The following is a 21,175-nucleotide window of genomic DNA, read 5'->3' as shown; positions in this document are numbered from 1 at the left end:
GCACCCACTGACCGTGTATCTTGGGTATGATACTCAATGTCTCGGAGTTTCTCCATCTTTAAAGTAGGAGAAGACTCCCCACCTCGTAAGTCCTTTGTGAGGATAAACTAATCTCTTAATTTAAAGTGATCAGTGCTGGGATGCCTGGGTGACTCAGTTGGTTAAGTGTCCAACTCTTGATTTCATCTCAGGTCATGATCTCAGGGTCATGAGATCCAGTCCTGCATCTAGTTCAGCACTCAGCACAGAGTCTGCTTGAGATTCTCTCCCTCTCCCTCTGCCCCTCTTCTCCTCCCCCATCCCCACCCTCATGCGCTCGCACACGTGCTCTCTCTCTCTCTCTCAAATAAATAAATAAAATCTTTAAAGAAAACCCATCAAGTGATAAGTGCTGGGCGCCTGGCTGGGTCAGGAGGTAGAGCGTGCTGATCTCAGGGTCGAGAGTTCAAGCCCCATGTTGGGTGTGGAGCCTACTTGAAAAAAATAAAGTGACCAATACATAGCAAGTACTTGATACACCTTGTCTGCTTAGCTCTAAGGACATCTTCTAGCAGTGATCTTTACTTACTGTGTAAGTCATCTGTGTGTGCCTGCCACATGGGAACACTGTAAAAGTCACTGCTTACTTCCTCTCTAGCTCTTTTCTATTCTCATATTGCTGGCATTCTGTAAGAACATGTCTATATTGTCCTGCAGTCCCAAGGAACTGGATAGTTCCCAGTCTGCTTTTGTTTCTCACAAAAGAGGAGACCCTTGAGCATCACGAAAAGTGTTTTCAGACTGCTGTTCTTTCCTGGAAAATCACCTACATTTAACCACTAGGCTTGGAAAAGGCCCAAGGGAAGCTTGATGTTATTCTCAGTCTTAACTAGCTGAGAAAACCAGATCTGGAGCATCTCTAGGTCTAGAAAGAAAAGCTTCCCACAGAGAAGAAATCCTTACCCACAAGACATAGGATGTTGGTAGGAGGGAAGCATTGGTGGCTTTGCCAGATTGGGTGGGGAAAGAAGGAAGAGATGGTCAGTCTCATGAAAAGAGAAGCCACCCATAACATGCAGGACTGGCTTGGAAGGAAGCCCCCTGAGGCCCTTAAGTCCACCTTGCTATATGCCCCTGCCAGGCAAGTTTGCCCTAATCCAAGGAACTGTGTTTTACACCCTCCCTCCATGTACACCTTTCCCCACTCCCCCAGGAGGATTAATTTGGTTAAAGTCGTAAGATAGAAGGGTAACTTCATTTGCTAATTTCGGGGAAATCCAGTTCCATTAATATTTACTGAACGCCCACAGGAGCTGGGCAGTATTAGCGGGCAGTCCCAGGAATCCTAGAAACCAACAATCCACAGTCACATCCCAGAAAAATAATCCTCCCTTTCTTTGAGCATCCTCATTTCCTCGGAGTCAGGAGTCTGGGTCTGATGCCTGCAAAAAACACCCAACACTTCCTCGTACTCCGGCTCCCACTGGGCTCCCTTGGGGCCTCCTGGAAACGCTGGAGGATTAAGGGGCGGGGAATTGGGAGGGCTGGAGAGGTAAGGAAGGGAGGAGGGGGAAGGAACAAGGTGCGTTTACCCCTTTAATCGTGTTCCAATCAGGAGTCGGCCGCGTTCCCAAGCGCCGATTCCGGCGGTCCAAAGACTCTTCCAGGAACCGCTGGGCATCCTGGGCGGTGGACTTTGGCCGGTCCGGCTCCCGAGCCTCCCTGCTTCCACCCCTTTCCTCCCTCCCGGCTCCGTGCCTCACTCAGGGGCGTGTCCTGCCCTACCTCCCTTTCACAGTGGTCCACTCCTCCGGTTACAGCTGCAGCGGCGGCGGTAGCAGCCGGAGCGAGCACAGCGATAGCTCCCGGTTTCCAGACTGGAACTGTGGCCAAGGCAGCAACTCAGTGGGGGCACCTGTGCGGAGCAGGAGTAGCAGGACGAGGGGGTGGGGTTCTTGCCAGCCACTCTCTGAGCCCGAAGGAAGGGGCACCTCCCAGCTGGGATTCCACTGCTCCGCAGAATCTCGCACAGAGCTGGGAATACTGGTGGGGGTAGACATGTGCAGGACCAGCTAGAGGGCTGGGGTAGGTAAACATTTGGTCCAAGTGTACAGCGGCAGTGAAAGCTGTGTCTGGGACCATGACAGCCTCCCACCTGGACTTTGGGGAAGTGGAAACTTTCCTGGACAGACACCCAGAGTTGTTTGAAGATTACTTGATGCGGAAGGGGAAGCAGGAGATGGTGGAGAAGTGGCTGCAGAGGCACAGTGAGAGTCAGGGGGCTGTAGGCCCAAGGCTCGCAGTGGCCGGCACCAGCAGCTTGGCTCATAGTGGTGGGAGAGGCAGCGGCAGTGTTGGTGGTGGCACTGGACCAAATAGCTCTGCCAACAGCCAGCCTGCTCTGGGTGGCGGGGACTGTGGTGGGGTTCCCCTGAGTCCCAGCTGGGCCAGTGGCGGCCGGGGCGATGGGAGCCTGCAGCGGAGAGCTTCTCAGAAAGAGCTAAGGAAGAGTTTTGCTCGCTCCAAGGCCATCCACGTGAACAGGACCTACGATGAACAGGTGACCTCCCGGGCCCAGGAGCCCCTGAGCAGTGTGCGGCGGAGGGCACTTCTCCGGAAGGCCAGCTCCCTGCCCCCCACCACGGCCCATATTCTCAGTGCCCTGCTGGAATCCAGGGTGAATCTGCCTCAGTACCCCCCTACGGCCATGGACTACAAGTGCCACCTCAAAAAGCATAACGAGCGTCAGTTCTTCCTGGAACTGGTCAAGGATATCTCCAATGACCTTGACCTTACCAGCCTGAGCTACAAGATCCTCATCTTTGTCTGCCTCATGGTGGACGCTGACCGCTGCTCTCTTTTCCTGGTGGAAGGGGCAGCTGCTGGCAAGAAGAGCTTGGTCTCCAAATTCTTTGATGTGCATGCAGGAACCCCACTGCTGCCCTGCAGTAGCACAGAGAACTCAAATGAGGTGCAGGTCCCCTGGGGCAAAGGCATCATTGGCTATGTCGGGGAGCATGGAGAAACGGTCAACATTCCTGATGCCTACCAGGTAGGATTTTTGCATTGTCCCCCTTCCAGAGCCCCATTGGCTTGGAAGCTAAGCCTTCTGTTACCCTTTGGCATCCAGGAACACATTAATTTAGATTCTTTACAATACTAATCTTGCTACTTAAATTTCTTCTGAGTTTAGACCAGTTAGAATGTTACTACACCATCTTTGATATAATGGTCTTTTCCTAACACACAGTGGCTTATGAACAGTTCATACATCACAAGGACTACATTTTGTACTCAATAATATCACATGTTTCTCAGTCAAGATTCCTTGTCTACAATATCATTGTATGGTTTTAGAATGTATTTGTGAGGTGCTTGAAAAAAATGTCTGCTTCGGAATACTAGTGTTAAGTTTGAAGAAAATGGGATGTTGGTGTCTCTGATGTCTTTCGGGACTGTAATAAGTTTCATTCTCATTCAAAGTTGGACAGTAAACAAAGTACCAAACTACTTTCACATCCCTTAGCTTAAAGTTGCATACATTTCAAGGTAGAGAAGAAGAAGAGAGGAGGAAAATCAGAGGAAGAATGGGCCTTTTAATTGTTTCTGTTATTGAGCATAGAAAGGTTGGACAAATAGATTATTTATCTTGAGGTTTGAATATAGCCTTTTCTGCAGTCAGCTTTTGAAAGGACTGAGCAAGTAGGTTTTTAGTTTGTGAAACAAACAAATATGGATAATTTTTTAAAGCAATTCCAAAGGCAATCAGCAGGGTAAACATGCTAGTTTCAAGAGGAAAAGGAAACCCAACATGCTGTTTTTTGGTATTTCTAAGCCTTTCATTTTCATGGCGATTTGAACTTAATATTAGATGCCAGAGCCGAAAGCCAGTCAGTTCTAATTTCTTTAGTATCTATTCACTGGACATGATGAAACTGGATGTGCTTTCTATGAGACTTCTTCAGGGTTTGGAAGAATTGAACGTTCTGATACTTGGTTATGAAAGTTTTGTGGTCATTTAATGAGCACTTTTTCCAGTATCTAATAGAGCTACCTGTTTTTCTAGAGTTTGGTAGCTGTTGGTCAGAATAGCAAAAGTGGTGGGAAGGACACTGAGGGCAAAATTTTCTTTATTTCATCTGAAAGTTGACAATTTTACATAGAAAATTGACTAGCTTGGACTAAAACTGAGTTTCACATTTTTGTGAGGCATCTGTCAATATAACATTTTCATAGTCAGGGATGCCTGTCAAAATACCATCTTCATTAAACTTTTGTTATTGATTAGATGCATTATTCATTATACCTTCCTTGAAGACTGGTAGTTTTAGGTCAGGCAACCAATGAATGAAACTTCACAAGTGTCAGTTTCTCTATGATCTTGGAAAGCCATAGGAAGAAATGAAAATATTTAACAATTGATATGTTGAAGATTCTGTAAGAAGTTGAACAATCACAAAGTATTTTCCTTTCCATTACTTCCACATTCTTATTGTGTTTTGGGGGGAAAAAAATCTCTTCCTTCCTTGTTGGATAGCACTTGTTAGAACCCAGAATTGCAGTCTATTCTCTTCATTGCCTTTACTTTTCTTGTTCTTTCCCAGTTGATATTCTCCTATTTCTATAGCCTTTATTTCTTGCTCTCCTCCTTCAACTCCCAGCTTGTATTTAATATTGTCCACATAACCATCTTTTCTTCCAAAGCAGAATTCCCAGCTTCCTCAGCAGTTAACTTGTCTTCCTGCTGCCTGGAATTGTGGCTAGAGGTGTTACCAGAGTTACAGAAAATCGGGTTTGTAGCAGCTCATATTTCCTCTTGGCCCTACTTGTACTCTGAAGACAGAATGTAAAGCAAAATTGGCTCTGATATTTGGAAGCTGACAGTGGGAAGGGAGAGTTCCCAGGGTGGTAGTGATGGCTATAGAGAAGACCAGGTTGTTGGGAGGTCTGGCAAAAGGCAGGTAGAGGGAGGGTGTGATATTGGGTGAGAATTTGAGATCTGTCTGTGTCATGCCTTGTCTTCATTTCGACCTGTTCAGAAAGTTTCTCTTTTCTTTCACCACTGGCTTCTACTATATTTCTATATTTTTAGCCTGGTGTGTTTTCCATTTTTTATGCTACCTTCTTAAAAAAAAAACTTGCCCCCCCTTTTTTATTATGGTACACCATAATATGCAGTCACTGTTAGTGTGAACTGGGAGAATTTCTTAATCTCTAAGTCTCAATTTCCTCATCTGCAATATGGGAATAATAACATGGCAAAGATAAGATAATTGTTTGGAAAATAAAATGAGTATTGCATTACAGTCCCTAAAAGAGTACCTGCCACATTGCAATTGCTCAGGAAATTATAACAATTTATGATGATAATGATGATACTAGTCTGCTAGAATTCTTTTTCTTTATCTCATTTTCAGTTGTTTTTCTCCTGATCGGAGACTGAGATGTGGACTCAGCACATTTTGACCAACCTACTCTTTCCCTGAGCCATGTTCCACCCTTAAATTAAGTATTTTAGAACCATCTTTACATACAAGGAAGATAGAAATATCTACCCTCCTACTCTTTACTTCAGATTCCTCTACTTGTGATTGATAACACTTGACCCTATCCTATCAAAAGTTTTATGCTTTGTTCCTTTTAGAAACTCATGCAATATAAATTTTTTATGGAGTTGTATTAATGCTGCATCCTTCCTAAATTCTAGCATTTCCCCCCATCCTTTCCATTTCTCTTATAGGTTTCTCTTAATGAAAACTGACAACCTTTAAAATGCATGTTCTTTTATCACAGTGTTGTTGTAATTCTGATAATATATAAACATTCTGAAGTTTCTTTGTAAAAAATATAACCATCCTCTCTGATTTTTTTATTACCTACTATGTTTTTAAGGTGTTTCTTGCTCAGATTCAACTAGCATTCTTTTTCTTCTTCAGGAGGTAAAATTTTTATCATGCGGAATTTCAAAATTTGATCATTTGAAAATTAGACTGATGATCCTCTCGGATTCAGAATATGGGTGAGAGAAAGGCATTAAAGATACTTATGAAATTATGATAATAAGCATGACATTCTGGAGTCAAGAGTAGACTATTTAATGAAATACTGAAGTTGAATACAAGTTTTGACAGCAAAAAAACTCCTTAGTTTATTTCATTATTTTTCATAACTTTCCTCATTTCGTTTAAAAAAACAGACTTGAAATTAGAAGAAAAAAATTGCAAGTGAAAAAAAAAGCCTTTTAGCTATCCAGTATGGATCATAGTGACTACAGTTTACCTTTTTCCCCTGACACTTATAAGTTATTAAACAGCCCACTTTAATATAGTAATGAAAAAATTGCCCTCAAGAGGTTGAAAATAAGAGCACTTAAGTAACAGGTGTTCTCTTTGAGATTATTCTGAGCATTCAGAATATAGCACTTTAAACATTAATAAAAAGTGTGAGATGATATTTTTGTTAGTGTTGATGATGATGATACAGGTGTTTGATGGGCTTTGGGTCTGAAAAGCAACCAGGATGTTTTGTTAGGTGAACTGGGAGTAGGAAAGGGGATGACGCAGAAGGGTTACAGGTGTGCCAGGCTTTCAGAAAACCTGATCTGNGTTAGTGTTGATGATGATGATACAGGTGTTTGATGGGCTTTGGGTCTGAAAAGCAGCCAGGATGTTTTGTTAGATGAACTGGGAGTAGGAAAGGGGATGACGCAGAAGGGTTACAGGTGTGCCAGGCTTTCAGAAAACCTGATCTGTTTATACTACAGATTCATTTATTCATTAGTTCCAAAAAACATACACTGAGCGCCCATTTCACTTAAGGCCTGGGTAGGGGGACTGTGGGTATACAAAGGTGAGAGGACATGCTTTTTTGCCTTCTAAACACTTGTATTTGAGGGGCATATACTATACACAAATAAGTAAATAGCAAGCGCTGTACTTAATAAATGTTGCAAACTAAATGGTTAGTCTCAGAGGAGAATGGAGCCCCATTATGACTGGCCTCATGATGGAAGACTTCATGGAGGAGGTGCCATTCAAGCTGAAAAAAGGGTTAGATTTCACCATTGGAGATGGTTGTGGGTTTGGGCTTGTGATCCAGGTGTAGCAAAATGGCTTCAGCAGAGACACAGTACTGAGCAAGCACAAAATGTGTATAGGGCACAGTGAGTGGTTTCATTTGGCCAGAGTATTGCCCATGCTATGGAATGAATATGCAAAAGTAAGATGAGGGCAAAAGAAGAAAGAACCTTGAATGCCTGAATAAAGAACTTGAATTTTACTAACAGTTGGTGACTAACAGTTACAGGGAGTCCTTAAAAACATTTTAGTAGGATCAGGGTGGTGTTTTGGGTAACCTGGTGGCAGTGGCTGAGTGGATTGAACGGGGGAGGCTCAAAGCTATGGTGGTAATTAGCAGTCTATTATAATGGTCTAGTGGAGCCATGATAAACAACTGAACTAAAGCAGGGACAGTGGGAATGGGCAGCAGGGGACAGATGGAAGATGTTCTGCAGGTGTGGAGTGGGCCTAGGGAGGAAGGGAAGATAATACCCTGGGTGATATGGAAAAGGGTGATGCTGTTATCAAAAACAGGAAAAGAAGCTGGGTGAGTAGATTCTAAGTAGAGTCAGATATGTAATTTGTGGAGTGTAATGCAAAATGGTAAAGCAAGAGCCTGGTTGGAGGTGAAGTTAATCTTCTCTTCCCAAAAGTATGTTGCCTCAACCCACAACAGACATGCAACACCCTAGTGATTTCAGCCTCCATGCCGAGAAACTCTGTACCTGGACTAGGGGTGGATAAGAGGCCCTCATTGAGTTCCTTGCCTAATTGGTCATAATGCTGCCAGCTCTGGGTAAGGATGACCACAGCCTTGCTTTTCTCTGTGATGGCATGGGGCATGCACCTGACCCTCCCCACACTCCCACCCAGATCCCAACCAGGAGCAGAGGGCAATGGCAGATGTGGGGTTTGGGCCTCTCCCTCAACCAGGGTGACATGGTTGTAGCCCTTGATCTCAAGGGGAGGGTGATGAGGTGGGAGGCCGGGGGAGGCCCAGGACACAATAGAGCATGGATAAACGACCAAGAACTGGTCCTGGGCAGGCAGTGCGAGCAAAGACTGAGTGTGAGCTAAGGCTTCAAGATTTGGGGTCATATGCCACTGTTCCATTGGACTTCACTTAGCACAAATTCAAAGATAAAATTATTAAGAGTTTCATATAGCACAGCATTAAACGTCAAGCAGGGGGCCCCTAGGCAACTGCACCAGTCATGTGTCCGTGAAGCTGGCCCTGAGTCTGAGTCATTTTGAGTATTAGGTGGAGAAGTTCAATTTTATTTCAGCTAGTGTCTACTGCTTCCTTTCACATGGCCTCAGCTCCATTCTAATTAAATTATGTGCCATTTTCAATGCCTGGATTGTGCTTTTCTATTTCTGTGCTTTTCATCCTTTCTGCCAGGACTACTCTTTCTCCATATTTTCTCATTCAAATCTTGTTTTGCCTTCTCCTAATATAAGAAGGGAGGAGAGCTGATTGCTTATCCTTGATGAGAAGAGATGGAAAACAAACAAAAATTATGCACAAAGTTGTATTTAAGGAGGCATTCTACTATACTGACATACTTATTATATGTATTAAATAAGAATATGAATAATGATATTTTATAATTCACTTTCATTGAATTTTATTTTAGAATAATCTCCATTGAAACAACTACATTTAAATGTGTTTGGCTTCCGAAGGGATTAATTTCATATATCTAGAAAATTCAGTGAGGAATATGCTTCATTCCCTGATGAGCCACTGCTGACAGACACGAGTCTATGGTCCTGTGATTGAGATTTTGAGATTTGCTTAAAAGGCAGATGTTGATCCCACCCCAACACTGGTATTAAAAGGAGTTACATGAATTCTTATTTCAGCCTTGCACATAGTGTTTTAAAAATTCCCCTAAGCCCACAAACATGTTCACTAGCCCAGAACCAGAATTGATTTTGTGCTTGAAGCAGGAAACATTTGCTGTTTCAGCCCCTCTTCCTGACAGACACATGATCATGATAAACACAGTGACAAATTGCGTTTGCTGCTTTGTACATGAGGATAGATTACAGAGAAGTACAGTTCCTACAGAATCATGGGGAGGTAATTTAAGGTTAACTTAATTTTTTCCCCAACCCATAAGCTAAATGTTTACTAATCTGACCAATTTATTTTGGTTCCTGAGATTTGGGTCACCTGTTTATTTACAAGGCTGGCTTAATTTGGAAGTTAGTGTTTCATGTTTAATATAGTGTTGAAAAGTCATATGAAGCTTTCCTCTGAAATAGCTTTGAGTTGTTTTACAGGAAAGTCAACAAGATCCTTGATGTCCACTACTTGCTACTTTAGTTACTTATTTTAAGGGTGGTGTTTTGCAATATAACCACATTCTTTTGGAAAGTGGAATTTGAATCATTAAAGAAGCCATTTAGTCATAAGAGAGTGGGTTGGGTTTCTAATATTTTAGGAGGAACGTTGGTTCCTGGCCATTTATAGGCATTCAGGCTAAATTTATTTTTATTTATTTGGGGGATTAAAATAGTAAAGAAGGTTTCCTGGTATTAAAAAATGTGTATTTTCTATAATTCCAGTGGTTTCTTATTAATTGGTTGGTTTCATTGACTGAACAGTGGTTTTATATATTAATGATAAATTCTCTTTCCTATCATAACATATAGCTTTTGGCTACTGCAGATTTAGTACAAGAAATCCTTTTTATCTAAATGAAAAAATGAGGAAACTTTGAGAGCTTTTTAAGGGTGTCAATTTTTTTAAGAATTTAAGCATGATGATAGAAGGGGAACTGAAGCTCCACTGTGGATTCCCAATAACTCTATTTATGGAGCACTCATTATGAGCCAGGCGTTAGCTCATCAGCAAGCATTGTCTCTTTTAATCCTCTCCAGGATTCCCAGAGGTAGCTATTACCACCCGCATCTTACAGAAGGAGAAACTGAGGCTTAAAAGGGTTGAGTAACTTGTTCAAAGTCACTTAGGCGATGAGAGAGCTGGGATTCGAAGGGAGATCTTTGCACTGCAGAGCCTTCATACCCACCATCCCCGGTGTGGCCACTACTGACCACTGACTATTATACGCACACTCAAAACTGTCCCCTTGCCTCCTCCTTTTCTCTGTCAGTTTAAATCCTCTCATCCCTCAAAGCCCCACCTCAGGAAGCTCTTGCTAATCTCTGCCCCATCCCACCCAAACTAGACAGATTTCTCCCTCTTTGATCTTCTGTCATGCTTTAATGTGCTCTATATTTTCGTAGTTTTATAATTATTTGGATACTATGTGACCTCTTAGCCATGAATTCCTCAAGATCAATATCATGGCTTCTTCATTTCCCATTCTGTAGTAGGTCATATATGGATTAATGCAAATCTATTCAACTGAGTAGTTACACTGATACACCCTTTATGTGGTCAGTTCAACCACCTCTAAGCACAAAGTTCAGCCTGTGCAGGCCATATAGATAGCTAAAGCAGGAAATTTATCCCCTGAGCACATCTTTTACTCTTTAGACCTGATTTTATAGATTTTTTTTAAAAAAAGTAGGGCTATGAAGCCCAGATAACTGGACAGTTATCTGAACTGCCTGTCTGCTAATCAGATCTTCATATTAATTGTTGGACCCCTGTCTCCCCACCCCCCTTCATTTTTATTTATTTATTTACTTTTAAATTTTACTTTATTCCATGTGGAAACCATGGAGAAAATAGACTGCCGCTAGCCAGATACTAAACTAGCAACAGCCCACAGCCAACTTCTTCTTGGCCAAAGCGTAAGATGGAGCATGACTGTTCTGGCTAACTGAATTTTCTAGCTTTCTCATGATTACCCCATTCATACAATACAACTTCTTGAAGGTAAAACACTCCTTCCAGGATAAGGTCTTACAGATGTTAGAATTTTTCTCTGAAAGTCCTTTCAGACGTGAGAGATTATATTGACCAACATTGTACTTATTTATTTTTCAGGAACATTGCACTTCCAAGTTTATTGATTACATTTCTTAGGTTTCACATACTCTCAAAAGGTCTTAAAAAATTCAGCTTCTGAGATGGTTACAAACTACTCATTCCAAGATGTAATTATTAGATGTCCATGGGGCATGTCCAAGTGAGAACTCTGTCTTTTGCTTCTATTCCCTATAGTTAACATCAGTAAACTGGGCTGGTTGCTACACCACCTCCCCAGCTGAAATAACAAATTATCGAATGGTAAACAATACAAAAGGAGGGTGCAACTACCAGAACCCTCAGAGAGAGTTACAGCCGTGGAAGAGGGGCCACCCAGCCAGAGCTGTGGCCTGAGGCAGAGGAAATCAGCCACTGACGAACATGACCTGGAGGCAAGGGAGCCAGGAAATGTTCCCCTCCTCACACCCTCTTCTCCTATCAGTGTCACTCAGTGGTTAAACCGAGGGTTGGTGGAAACCAAGAGGGCAAAGGGAGTCCTCCCTGCACAGCGATTCATAGGAGTCAGCCTTCTGGCACAGAACAGAGTAGTGAAAAGTGGTAAGAGCATCTGGAGAGCCAAATGGGGACTATCTGGAGTCATCGGGATATTTCTTAGTTTACTCACCAGGAATGTGAGTGTGTGTAGAGACCAAGTCAGGTGGGAATATCCATCTTTGATTTGAACACTGAATTTTATCAATATATAGAAGATAATGATTGAAATCTGTTGAAAATTAGTTCAGAAATGCCATATTTGTATTTGGCTGTCTTGTTCTGTCCAAGTCATTTTGTTTATTCCCAATATGCTGTTTCCCAGAAGAAAATCCATGGGAGGCAGCCTGGACCAAACACACTTAACAGGGATGAGATGACTTTGGTCTAGTTAATGGAATATTTTCCCTAAACAACCTGATTAAGCCCATTTGTTTGAGAAATGAATTCAGCAGTTACTAATCATCTTGTTAAACTGTAAAAGCCATTAGCATGTTATAGAACCTGCTCTAGACTTGGAAATAGGAATCTTGATTTCTACGCCCAGTTCTGCCTTAATGTTTTCAGCTTTGATAAAGATATAATATGTCTGGACATGTCTACCCCATGTTATTTTGTAAGGATCTACTTATTAAAACCAATATTAAAAGATTCTAATGAGATAACAAGAAAGAATATTCAAAAGGATAAAGTAAGAAATGTAAGACTTTATCCATATTTTTAAATGCACAATCTAGCAGGCTTTATTCACAGGGCCTGGCCCTGGAAAGGTCCTTGTGCGTGAAAGGAGAACTTTGAATTAAAATGTGGTAGTACCTGTATTGACCATATTTTCTAATTTTCCGTATTCTTGATGTTCTGATTTTGGGGGCCCTGATCCTGCAAAGACTGCCCCTCTTGGGGGTAACTAATTCCTAGAGCTAGCAAAGGACTCCCCTGCAAGTGCACCTGTGATATATAGACCAACCACCCGAAGAGCCCACATCTCCAACAATCTCCTTAATCAAACTCTCACACACCAAGCCCGAATCCCCCTGCTGATGTCACCCCAGGGCCAGGTCCCAGACAACTAGGGACCACCCCTGCAGTCCAGAGCCTGCTGAAATTCTTCACACTATCTAAAACCCAACTGACCCAGGGACCCTACCCTGGCTCTGCAATTTCTTCCCAAAAGAACCCCAATAAAGGCTCTGGGCCATGTTCTGCCCTCTCCCTTTCTGCCTCCTGACTGGTCCTTCCCCATGGGGCCCTGCATGGTGTGCCTTGCCTCCTGTGTTTAGGGTTCTGTGAATATAACCTTCCTCCTTCAAGACACTTGTTTCCATGTCTGCGTGTCTTATCATACTGGATTAAAACAAATCTCAGGCACATTTCAGGATAGTACCATACGTACACGATGCCTTATACATACATAGGTAATGATTGCTTTAAAATGTAAAGTAACCAAATGCTTTAAATGAATTTTAGACTGTCAGGATTTACTGGCCATTATACATACCATGCATTTGACAAGCATACTTGAAATCCTAAAGATTTTTTTAAATGACAGTATTTGGATCTAGTACTTGTAAACTAAATAAGTTGTAACAGCTGACATAAAAGGGTAAATGAATACTAAATGATGGTGCTTATAATCAAGCTGTAATAATTTATTAGGCTAGGTGGAATCTATGATACAATTTTATTTTAAATGTGGTGACTAGTCACCAAATAAAAGATAGGCTTTCTTTATTTTATGTTTTTCTGTTTAGAAATGTTGTTAATTTTATGCTATGCACTCTTCTTATGCTACCTATATTTATCAGATTGTCAGAATGTCTTAACCTTTACTTTTTTCAATTTAAAGAAATTAGATGTTACTCCTTTTTCATTTAAATGGTTATATACAGTTTAATAACCTAATAGTTTCTATGGGTATTTGGCAACTTAATGTGCATGATTACATATTTAAAGTTTTAATAACATCTGTAATGGAATTAAGAACTGTAGGCTTGGGACATTGTGGGAAAGATTATCTCAGGGTTGCTAAGGAAACCAGTCTAGGTTTTTCTGCATAAATTCCTCTGTAAAGGTGAAGCTATAATCCCATCTGTAATGGCCACCTTTATGGAGCATCCGCATTTTCCCCTTAGCTGCCGCTTTTTGCTTCTAGAGAACCACTAAGTGATAGAGTATATGTTTTATGCATCCATTAAGGCTGGTTCCTTTTTCTTCTTCAGATATTTGAGAGTGGGTTCAGATTCTTCCCTTTCTTCCTCTTCTTTGAGCACTGGCTTTGAATGCCCAGGGCAGCCACAGCATCCCCTTTTTGCTATAGCCTAGAGATTAGTATGCAGGGAAGCAAGGAGGAAAGGAGCAGGTGGCAGTGAATGTGCTAAGCATTGACCAAGCCGACTGAGGAGCACAGAATCTCTGGAGAGGAGGCTGATAGCACAGCTGGGATCCAAGGCATCTTTTCCCCTCTCTCTTTGCCATCCATTTCTTAAATGAGGAAACAGAGAAGCAGCTTCTGATTTGGTCCCTTTATGTTTTCCATGCCTGCTGTGAGTCCCATTGAATAGCCAGAAAGGAACTGACACTCAGGGAGTGTGTACTAATTTAAAATAGAAAGGGCAGGAAAACATTTTTCCACCTCTGAATTAACCAAATTGAGACGATCTGCTATGTTAAATTAAAGAACAAAAAGGTCAGCAAAGGGAAAGAGGAGCCACTGTCATCGTAGGGATGTTTTATACCTAAGACCTTGAGTTTCTGTTGAAGGAACAGCCAATTTTATTCTTAGAGAAAACCTGGAAGGATCAAGCATTTATGTATGTAGTGATGTAACAAAATTAATAATTTCTTGTGGCGACTTTGTGAGAATGTATAATTTAATGCAAAATTATATGGAAATCATTTGATGAAAATGATATGGAAAGACATGAAGGTATAAAATGAAATAGATGTGCTTTCTCTCTGGCAAATGAAGGTACAGTGTACTTCCAATCCACCTCCTCTTTTTATTCTTTTTTATTTTAAGATTTTATTTATTTGACAGAGAGAGACAGCCAGCAAGAGAGGGAACACAAGGTGGGGGGATGTGGGAGAGGAAGAAACAGGCTCCCAGTGGAGGAGCCTGATGCGGGGCTCGATCCCAGAACGCAGGGATCACGCCCTGAGTCGAAGGCAGATGCTTCACGACTGCGCCACTCAGGCGCCCCTCCTCTTTTTATTCTTGACTGTTGATCTGATCCTCTTCCTTGAATGATAACTTAACACTTACTACAGTACTTGGCATATAGTAAGTAGGTCCTTGGTGAATCATGTTATAGCCTTTGTTTTGTCCTAATAGTGACATGCCCTGATGAGACCATTATGTAGCTTAGAGTGTCTTAACATTGGCACTATTGACATTTTGGACATTTTGGAATCCCTGGCCTCTACCCACCAGATGCTTCCTCGGTTGTGACAGTAATGTCTCTAGACACTGTCAGATGTCCCCTGGGGTCAAAATCCTCCCCTCTTTTGGAAATCACTGATGTAGGACAGTTGGGCAATACAAATGTACTGCCTTAAAAATAGTTCTAACTTCTGATTTGACAATTCCAGATCATTCTAAGGAAATTTTTTATGGGTATGTGCAAAGATTTGTGTATATGAATATTCATGTTAAAGATATTTATAATAGTGTAAGCTTATCAATCCAAACACCCAACTAAATGTTTGGATGAATAGATTATAGTACATCATAAAATGGAGCATTTAATCAGAGGAAGTTGCCCACAAAATGTTAAGTGAATGAAGCATGTTTATAAAACAATAGCATCCCAGTTTTCTTAACAATAATAACAACAACAAAAGCATGAGGGAGGGGGTTGAATTCAGAATCATACAGACCGAATTTGACTCCCAGTCCCAACCCCTTGAGAGTTGTATCATATTTTACTTCTGCAATTGTTAGTTTGTGCAGCCCTAAAATGGGGATAATGATACCTATCTTAAAAGGTTGTTGTCAGGATTAAGTGGTATTATATATGAAAGGTGCTTAACATGCTGTTTGTTACATTGTGAGAACTTAGTAAAAGGTACTTGGAATAATGCCTGGGGAAAGGCCGGAAGATGATTCATGAGAACATTAATAGAGGTGGGTTTCTTTTGCTCTTTTTGTGTTTTCTTTTATGTATTTTTCAAAAATTTCCACACATGTATTTATTAATAGAGTAACTGTAGCTGCTTTAACAGATATACCTCGCAAGCTCAGTGGCAAACCAACAGTAGCTTATTTCTTACTCTTGGGAAGCTCAGCAGCTCTTGCTGATTGATGGATAGCCGTCCTCCAAAAGGGCATTCTTTCCTGCCTCCATACCTACAACATGGGGCTTCAATGTGTGATCAGCAGATGAGGGGAGACAGAAATGGATAAACAACATGGGAGGATTTGTGGGTCAGGTCTGGAATTGGCACACATTATTTCCTGCTCCCATTTTTTGTCTTTCTAGGCTCCAGAACTCAGGCATGTAGCCATACCAACTGCAGGGAGGGTGGCAACTACAGCTTAGCTCTGTCTCAAAGTCGATCCCAGCTTGAAGTGTAGGATCTGCGAGTGGGGAGCCATCCTCTCCAGCGGCTCCTCCGGTTGTCACAGGCTGAGTTCATGTGCGTGATGAATTTCTCAGAACAAGATTTGAGAGGGACAACCAGCTTTGAAAAAGGGACCTGGAAGACATGGGGAGAGGATTCTTGCTGTTTTAGTTTCCGTTGTTGAGAATGGATTGGAGAATAGGACTCTGTAAGCAGGAAATTTGCTGAGGAGATTGTTGTCTCTAATCTCAAAGGTCTAAAGTTTGGTTATAAGGGATGGAGCTAGACCTGGTTACATAATTCGTGGAACCCAGTGAAAAATCAAAATGGGGGTCTCATCATCCCTCCAGGCCAGCCACCCCCACCTACAACAAATGGGCAACCCCAAAGGACTGCAGCCTCGGTGCCAGAACACGCATCATACCTGGATCAGGGGTGGGTGGGAGGCCACCGCAGAGTTGCTTCCTGAACGTGCTATGGTATTGTCAGCCTGCAGTGGAAACAGCCAGAGCCTTGATCCACCCCCAAGACACCACAGGCTCCTGATTCTCTTCATACCCATTCCCACAACCTCACTGGGAATGGAGGGCAACAGCAGAATGTGGGCACTCCGAGCTCAACCCCCATCAACCTGTTGTAACCCTGGGTAGAAAGAGGTAGAGGTCATGGGGCTGGGGTGGGGAGCAGGAGGCTGAAAACCCAACAGGAAGCTGGACTGTGTGAGCCCCCGGGGCATGCTCCATCAGCCTTCACGTACAAAACACAAATTCAACTTAAACTTCCAGTGTGTGTACAGGGGGCCCTTCTTAGCATGGGGCTCAGTGTGACTGGACTGGATGCATACCCATAAAGCCATTCTGGGGTGGTGCCTGTGCTGTGGTTTTATCAGTAAGAATAATGAGGATGGCAGACTCCCCATGGAAGTTTATTATTTTTCTACCTACTTCCATAACACTTTGCCCATTGGACTCTTGCTGTTTATTCCATTTTTGGTAATTTCAATTTTGGCTCACCTGTCTTTCTCTGTATTGAACTGTGAGCTCTTTGAGGGAAGACGCTATGACTTTCTCAGCTTATAGCACTCCCTGCATGTGGCACAGTGCCTAGCATGTAGTAGTTAGGTACTCAGTAAACATTTGTTATGTGAATAAGTGAGGAAAAGGAAGGTGATCAAGAATTTGTTCACTAGGGCAAGTGGCCTAGGTACTAGTACTAAGTTATAAGGTCATATTAAGACCAGGGGTTTAGCTGATAATATTGAGCTAGGCCACTTTATAGGCCAAGGGTCCTTTCATTTTCTCATATATAAGGATGGGTTGGGTTCCCAGGTCAAGTGGTTAGGTACAAGGCTCTGGCGGTCCAGGTTTGAATGTTAGAGAAGTGAAGGCAAAGGGAACAGAGCAATTCATCTGTTACCAGTAGAGGAAGAATTAGCAAAGCTGGGAGGATGAAAGCAAGAGAAAAAAGGTATCAGCTATGACTAACATAATAGGCCTGGGGCCTTGGGAAACCAGTGTTTGGCAAAGACATGTGTTCTTCTTTTCATATGGTTATTTAGATGGCAGTAATGATGTCTTTTACGCCAGACCGATTGATTCACTAGGGAGAGTGTAAAAGGTCAGACTGGGAGCTCTCTGCTTTAGGGGTGGTAATTTAAACCAAATTAACGTATACAGAGAGCTGAGCGCCCAGCCTTTGATGAAAGCGAATGCATCACCACCACCACCACCACTTCCGTCTTCCCCCAAAGAACCACAAGCTTTCTTGTTTCTCTAGTCTGTACTTCTTTCCAGGAAGCATCCTCTGAGATTGTCAAATTCTTCTTTAGACCCTAGATATCTTTATTTGGATTATCTATTGTAACCCTAGGAAATGGTAATGGTCCTTTGAGAAGTATGCAGCTCTTCTAAAGTTATCTGTGACCAGTTGTGCTGACTAGTTAAATGACATTTCTAAAGACAGCGATCACAATCACAATCGTTAATGCTCCAGAGCTCATTGGAACAACAGTATCAACAAACACATTTACCTAACATATTTCAGAGTTCCCTTCACTGTTGGCTGGCTTCAAGCTCTCTCATTTCCTCTCTCCATTTCTTTGTGCTTTCCATTTCCTCTTTTCTGGCATTCCACACCTGTCTTCCTGTTGAGTAAGTGCTTCCCCTTCATTCCTCCCAACTACCCTCTCTTTTCCTGCTGCCTTTTCTGTTCTCCTCCCACCTCCTGTCCTTCATCCTGCCTGTTCTGCTTTGCCTTATTCTTTCTTCTCTTTCCCCTGTATGCTTCTGGCCCTCCCTGACATTACCAACCTTAACATAAAATGGCTATACCATGAGAATAAGTATTTGTTCCCAGTTTTTAATTTCCCAAGCTAATTTTTAAATCTCATAGGATTCCCTCAGAAAACAACTGAGTTTCCTTTTTACTTCTATATGGCCTGCGATTATATCTTTTTTTTAACTTTAAAATCAGATACATGAAATATTTTTCTTTTAAAACACACAATTTTAATTTCATTTCAAATTGTTACCCCTTGTGGCCCTTGGTTGTAATTTATTTCCCGAGGGTCAAAGCCTTGTGATATGAAAAAGACCTTGCCCCTCAAGTACATTCTAAGTAGGGCAAGTGACAGGGAAATAGATATTTAAACATTTGGTATATAACATCCAGCCTTTTCTTAAAATGAGAATAATGATAAATATTATTTCTTTGGTATATCCCTTAGTTTAGTATCTACCAGGAACTTTAAGCAATGGTAACACTGAAGTTACTATGCCAGCAATTCTCAGGCTGATTGCTTGTTTGAGGTCCTGTCTCTGTTAACCTTAAGTTCCTCTTAGTGAATGTCTCCTGCAGCATTCTTTTTTCCCTTTTGTACACAGAAAAGAAATATTTTCCATCCTCCTGAATCCACCAGGAAGCATGTGGGATTTAATCACCTCTGTTATTATATTGCTTCTTCCCCAATGTATTAACACTCCAAAACTTGCTTAGTCATTTGTTAAATTCAGCCACAGGACTTGCTGCTGCCCTTCTGTGACAATCCATCAAATGGAAAGTTAACCAAACTTTATAAGCTGTGTGTCCCTGTTTCCTAGAGCTGATGTTTTCTCTTGACTGAAAACCACATTGAATCTTAACACCTGCATCTTGCTTCATTATTTCTAGCAGAAGGTAATGCCTGACTTATGGGTGGACGTGTATTTTTTTAATCACTCCAGCTTTATAAAAGATAATTTTTCCCTTCCTTGATAAAGGAGTCCATTTATTATGAATGCAGTTCTAATTCTCAAAGTCTCTGTAAACGTACAAAGCTAAAGAAGAGGCCTGAGGCTTGCTAAAGCCAGCCCAGAGACCTTTTCCTGAGGCCATGGAGCCGTAAGTGTCAGAGTTAGGACAATTGTGTTCCTCTATCACTGTTTCTCCCACTTTTGGGCTCTGAGAAGACCCAATAAATAACATCTCTCTTTCCTGCCCTGAACTGGCTGAGACAAGAGAGAAGACAGAAGAGGAAATGAGACGTCAAAATATCACATTTTTAACTTGTCGAGCAGATCCTCGGATATGGGATTATATTTAAAGGCTTATAGGGGCGCCTGGGTGGCTCAGTCATTAAGCGTTTGTCTTCAGCTCAGGGCGTGATCCTGGAGTCCTGGGATCGAACCCCACATCAGGCTCCTCTGCTGGGAGCCTGCTTCTTCCTCTCCCACTCCCCCTGCCTGTGTTCCCTCTCTTCGCTGGCTGTCTCTCTCTCTGTCAAATAAATAAAGTCTTTAAAAAAAAATAAAGGCTTATAATATTCACCTCCAAAATTAAATAGACCTACTCTCCCAGATATAGACAATGCTAGATGCCTATAATCTTCACCACATAAGGGCTTATCCCTTTGAAACTTACAACACTGAGGAACAGAGTAGAGGAATGCTTTCTGTGGGTAGCCTAACTTTAGAAGATTAAGGGGAGCAAGGGGCTGGGCTTTGCATACCCAGTTAGTCTCCCTGGNTTGTCTTCAGCTCAGGGCGTGATCCTGGAGTCCTGGGATCGAACCCCACATCAGGCTCCTCCGCTGGGAGCCTGCTTCTTCCTCTCCCACTCCCCCTGCCTGTGTTCCCTCTCTTCGCTGGCTGTCTCTCTCTCTGTCAAATAAATAAAGTCTTTAAAAAAAAATAAAGGCTTATAATATTCACCTCCAAAATTAAATAGACCTACTCTCCCAGATATAGACAATGCTAGATGCCTATAATCTTCACCACATAAGGGCTTATCCCTTTGAAACTTACAACACTGAGGAACAGAGTAGAGGAATGCTTTCTGTGGGTAGCCTAACTTTAGAAGATTAAGGGGAGCAAGGGGCTGGGCTTTGCATACCCAGTTAGTCTCCCTGGCATACTAATCAGATAATAAATAAAGTCTTTAAAAAAAAATAAAGGCTTATAATATTCACCTCCAAAATTAAATAGACCTACTCTCCCAGATATAGACAATGCTCGATGCCTATAATCTTCACCACATAAGGGCTTATCCCTTTGAAACTTACAACACTGAGGAAAAGAGTAGAGGAATGCTTTCTGTGGGTAGCCTAACTTTAGAAGATTAAGGGGAGCAAGGGGCTGGGCTTTGCATACCCAGTTAGTCTCCCTGGCATACTAATCAGATAATTTACCATGCCTTCATAGGGAAGAGCAAGGAGTGGGTCCAAAGGCTGGAAGATTAAGGGAAATCTGTTCTCGTGGAATCCAGAAAAGGGGGAAGAGTTGTTCCTCCTCTCACATAAGCCGTGCTACCTTTTAAATAGATTATTTTATCTGAAACATTGAGAGAACATTTTATTTTACTGCCCTATGCCCCAGCACTCTCTGTCCCCTACCTTACCTTCCTTATCTTCAGTTACCCAAGCCAGAAACCTAGGCATATTCTCTGATTCCTTCCTTTTGTTCATCCACCATATTAACTCCATCATAAAATTCTCTTGATTTACTCTTTAACGGAGATCTCAGGTTTGTCCACTTTTCTCCATCTTTGCTGCCACAACTCCAGTCCAAGTCACCATTATATTTCATCTAGATTATTGAATCTGCCTCTAATATACCTCTCTAATTCTGCTTGTAATCATTTCCTACATAGAATGTTTATGAGGCAA

At 42.1% G+C, this 21,175-nt stretch overlaps 1 protein-coding gene across 1 annotated transcript in view; it reads left to right on the top strand.

Annotated features, from left to right (window-relative positions):
• The first annotated feature begins 1,971 nt into the window (after positions 1–1,971).
• PDE11A (phosphodiesterase 11A) overlaps positions 1,972–21,175 on the top strand; it is a 374,013-nt gene continuing 354,809 nt past the window's right edge. Inside the window, exon 1 of the mRNA XM_034654788.1 lies at positions 1,972–3,031. Within this exon, the coding sequence (XP_034510679.1) occupies positions 2,120–3,031 (912 nt within the window). The 5' untranslated portion in view covers positions 1,972–2,119. The remainder of the gene's footprint in view (positions 3,032–21,175) is intronic.

The sequence above is a fragment of the Ailuropoda melanoleuca genome, chromosome 2 (assembly GCF_002007445.2).
Source record: "Ailuropoda melanoleuca isolate Jingjing chromosome 2, ASM200744v2, whole genome shotgun sequence".
Lineage (NCBI taxonomy): Eukaryota > Metazoa > Chordata > Mammalia > Carnivora > Ursidae > Ailuropoda > Ailuropoda melanoleuca.
This window is presented reverse-complemented; position numbering and strand designations above follow the sequence as displayed.